We start from the raw sequence: 4,709 nt of genomic DNA on the forward strand, positions 1-4,709 counted from the left end.
GAGTCTAAATATTCATTGAATATAAACTATCTACAATGTTATTTTTTGTACATTTTTTAATGAAATAAATGAATGGGATAAAAAGTTTATAAAGTGTACGAGGTAAGCAAGCAACAAACTTATCTCGTTGAATTGCAAATCATATCCTACGAAAAATATATTCAGCCGAGCCTGTAGTCATTAAACTTTTATTCATGATTTTCTGCACTCTCCTAAGAAACTCAACAGCTAACAGCATTAGATGTCAATATTCCAAATATGTCAAAAGTAAAAGGCATGAACATGTTCATGTTGATTATTTTGCATGCCTGATCATGTTCATTCCCAAATCCACTCAAAGGAGAAATCCTCGTTAGTCCATTCCCGAATGGTACATTTTAATTAAATTATTAGGTACTATACTATATTTATTGATCTTAAAAAAAATTCAAAAACTTTATAAGTCGAATTTCGATATATTGCTAGACCTATGCCTCGCACGGGCTATTATGTTACTTAATATTAATACTAAAAAAAATAAACATTTTTCAAACTATTCCATTAAAGAAATAATATTATTGGACTATTATCGTTAAACATTGTTTTAAGCAGCATGTTCGATACACAAACTAAAGATCAAGATTGTTGCATTATTTCACCAACAATTTTATCCTTCAAAATAATAATTCATTGCCTTCTCTAAACTCTCTTATTCAACCCCAAAACTTTCAATGTCGTCAGACCTAGGAGCAATTTGCTCAAATCAGATCTTATTAATCTTTCATTAAAATTTGTGTAAATTAAGGTATAATTTGGTGGAGATTTACAAACCCAAACCGAACTTAACCCAAACAAAACCTGACAGGTTCGGGTTTATTGATTCAGGTTTTTCCGAGTTGGGGTTCGGGTTTGGCAAAGAAAATCGAGTTCGAGTTTGATTTTTGCTAAACTCATTTTGACCGGCTCAATTGTCATCCCCTACCCTTCCTTCAATTATAGTAGGAAGGGGACAACAAAACTAACACAATCAGACACTACGATAAAACTAAAATCAGACCTAGAGGACTAGGTTCAGAGTAAGGACATAGCAGACTCGATAAAAACTTGGAACTAAACCTAGGAACTGCAATGGCATCATGCCTTAGGAAGGATAGATAGACTACAAATCGTAACTGCATAAACTAGACGAACAAGACTTCTCAACTTCATAACCAGAAACACAACTTAGCGCCTTGGAACAAATCGAACAGGTCATCCTCTTCTTCATCATCCAACTCCTCCTCATAAACCACATCATGGAGTTGAAGCTCATCCCCTGGAACTTGAATGTTCAAGTTAACCATGAACTCAGCCAATGCCCCAGCACCTTCAGCCACTGAAATGATAATGTACTCTGCTAAATATTTGATACACAGCCACACGACGGAGAAACGAATTCTTATGTACACGGTAACGAGTAGTTTGAGGATGATGCTCTGTAATACTTATTTAATTAAAAAAATTACATGTTTTCTTGACCGAGCAATTATAGGTTCAATATATTTGGGAAGCGTAGGAGAACTTCTTTACAGCAGTACTACACAAATTGTATATATGCTGCTTTATACTTCCTCGCAATGCTTTGCAAAACACAGTTTGAAGCAATCAAGAAATATAGAAAATTCATTAAGTCAATGATTTCCCTCATCAAAGCAAACCCTTTTCTCTGCATGATTCGATAGTTTCAGCATATAAGTCACCGACATCTTTGTTTTTGTGTACAAACTCAAAACCAAGGGCCATTAGCTTCTTCGACGAAAAAGGGATGATTTTTTTTGGCTTGTCTAAGCCCTCAAATCTGCTCAAAATCAGAACGAATTATCATCTTATAAAAATCGCGAGTATATATAGAGGATTAAAAAACAGAACTTTATAATTGAGAATGATATCTATTAGTACGTACTCGGTTGGTATATCCATGTCTGGATACTTGAGGCGAAGTGAATGTGCAGTTTCAAAGATGTTAATGATATGAGAGGAGCAAATGTATCTTCCCTTGGCTAAAGGATGCTCAAAGAGAAAAATGTGAGCATTGCATACATCATCCACATGCACGGCAGATAATCCATGCAGTACCTTTAGCAACACCTTGTTGGCTTCATCTTCTGTTATATGATCATGTCATCATGTTTAACATATTAGTATATGCCTGTGTTTAAGAATAATTGGTGTGGATTTCTTGAAAGAAGTGAAATGACATCTAATTAAACTTACTAGTATACAAGACAGTTGCCGTGTCAGTACTAAAGCTTGTGAAAGGAGTAATAAAATGGCCAAGTACAACGGAAGGATGAACGGTGACCATATCAATCCCATTCTCCTCAGCATATTTCCACGCAGCTTTCTCGGCAGTAGTTTTTGCTACCAGATACATCTGCAGTCCATCGGTTTAGAATTAGCGTTAAACTAAAAATATATTGTTCCAAAGAGTGGCAAACCAGGGGAGGAGTTACAGAAGCTTGAGGCCACGCTGACTTCCATAAGTTGGATACAGTTTTTTCTTTTTTTAGTTCTTGTTGACCTTTAAAAGTTAATGAATAACAAATATCATTTTGTTAACACATCAAACTTTGGTAATAAATTGTTGGCCAACATATGTATTATATGGAGATATTTGAGTAAAAAATTACCCATCCAGTCATTTTATGTTGGTAGCATAAATCAACATCGGACCAAAGATCCTCGGTGTATTCGTCAAGTGGGGGCTGAGGCTGCACTCCAATGGTTCCTGTGCTTGAGGTGTAGATAAACCTCTTCAATGTTTTGACCTTAGAGCATGATCTCAGTATGCTCAGTATCCCATTCAATGTTGTTGAGTCTATTTCTTCATTCTGCCCATATTTATATAAATTTGTGTGAACAAAATTTTGACTCATAATCAAAAGATACATAGAAAAGTCTTTCTATTGGCATGTACTATATATGATCATATCTTTCATGTGAGATATGCTAATCAACATTTTGTATTAGCTTTTGAGGAGGATCATTTTTTATTAATGAAAGTGTGGGTACGAAATTTAAATATTTTACCAAGAAATATTATAAAATGTTTTCTGTGATTTTGGAAAATAATTACTCATTTCATCTATTGGCTTGTAAAAAAATTTCTGTCTATCTAAATTTTCTTTAGAAAATCAACATAAGCAAATGGACCTAAGTGCCTAACATATGTCTGTAACAGAGAATTGTATTTTTTTTTATGCTGAATAAAACTATACTGTATTAAAGTATTACTGTATACATCTAATATCCTGGATCAAGCAGCAAAACATCAGTGTTAACTATACATACCCCAGCAGAATCATCTTGGTAAAGAAGTTCCATAGGAGTGGCTACATGGAAGACACCTTGACAACCTTGAACTGCTTCATCATAACTACCTTCCTCTGCTAAATCAGCCTTCCACAAGCTCAAATTTGTGTTAGCGTTCGGCAACTCCAACAGATTCTTCACTTTCTTCTTGTTTCCTGCACATGATTCTCCTAGTTATAATTCAGAGCAACCGATTGAGGTCATTTAAGCAAGATAAATAATTTTCTTCTTCCTAATTAATTACACATGAGTCAAACTTTTGACCTCCCACAAGGGGGACAAGATCTCGACTACTGCACCAACCCTTGTCGGCTAAGCAAGCTAACTAGCACTTGGCTTTTTGTACAATGTTTTTAATCCTCTCCTTTTCTTATTTTGGGATATTGACAAATAATTGGTTATATGCATGATTGATTGATTGATTCACATACTAGGATCCCGGACGGTAGCTCTAACATGATAACCTCTTTCCAGAAGCCTCTTGACAAGCCAGGAACCGATGTACCCTGATGCTCCTGTCACGCACACTGTCCTCGTTTCCTCCATGTTTGTTGCAGCCAATATATATACCTTCTGAAAATATTATGTATTAGTTATGTCATATACTCCTGTATCACAGTTTGGGGTTTTTTGACTTGTGGATAAGTTTTTTTTTTGGTCAGCAACTGTTGACTAGTTTGTTGTGTTGAACAAGCTGTGGCCTGTGGGTAGTAAATTGGAAACTTGTTTCAAATTTGTATTATATGTTATTTTTGTTCGGATTCTCGAAATATTTAGTTTTATTTGCTAAATAAAAACGAATCTCAAAATATTATGTGTCCGTATTTTATTTGCTATATGAAAAACGAACTCATGTGCATCTACATCAATAACACCAATTAAATTATTTAATACTATCACGTCAATAGTGCTACATCATATTTATAACAATTTTTGGTATCATTTTGTATTTCTAACATTATTCTTTAGAAAAGTGACTAAGGTCCATTTTCGGATTAAAAAAATTATAATAAATCACTTTTTGACGAATTAAAGACAACATCCACCAAATATAATTATTTGAGAGAGTTAGATGCCAGTAAAATCTCTTTCATTAATACGGTTGGAACCTGAAAAATTTATTAATTTAGAGGAATATTAATTAATTAATAATTTAATGAGGAGTTTTTCAATATAAAATTACTTTTTTACTTTTATATAGGAGCATTGTACTAATTTATAAATAATACTTAATCTTTATATATTATATTTACACATGCTTTTAGTTAATAGATTATGGGGATGAATATGACCCATATTTAAATGTTCCCAGCGAGTTCAAGACATCACCATATATTTGAAAATAATGCAAAAAAAACGAAAGTTGTGGTGAGCTGCAG

General features: G+C 33.7%; 1 protein-coding gene across 1 annotated transcript; it reads right to left on the reverse strand.

Moving 5' to 3' along the window:
- Window positions 1–998: 998 nt before the first annotated feature.
- Window positions 999–3,998, reverse strand: LOC141708356 (bifunctional dihydroflavonol 4-reductase/flavanone 4-reductase-like). Its single transcript, XM_074511955.1, has 6 exons — window positions 3,762–3,998; window positions 3,310–3,485; window positions 2,649–2,849; window positions 2,233–2,392; window positions 1,922–2,123; window positions 999–1,816 (listed from the first exon to the last, which is right to left on the reverse strand). The coding sequence occupies exons 1-6, from the start codon at window positions 3,874–3,876 to the stop codon at window positions 1,666–1,668; spliced, it is 1,005 nt and encodes a 334-aa protein (XP_074368056.1). The 5' UTR covers window positions 3,877–3,998; the 3' UTR covers window positions 999–1,665.
- Between the last annotated feature and the right edge of the window lie 711 nt (window positions 3,999–4,709).

Source organism: Apium graveolens, chromosome 2, assembly GCF_009905375.1.
Source record: "Apium graveolens cultivar Ventura chromosome 2, ASM990537v1, whole genome shotgun sequence".
In the NCBI taxonomy this organism is placed as follows: Eukaryota; Viridiplantae; Streptophyta; class Magnoliopsida; order Apiales; family Apiaceae; genus Apium; species Apium graveolens.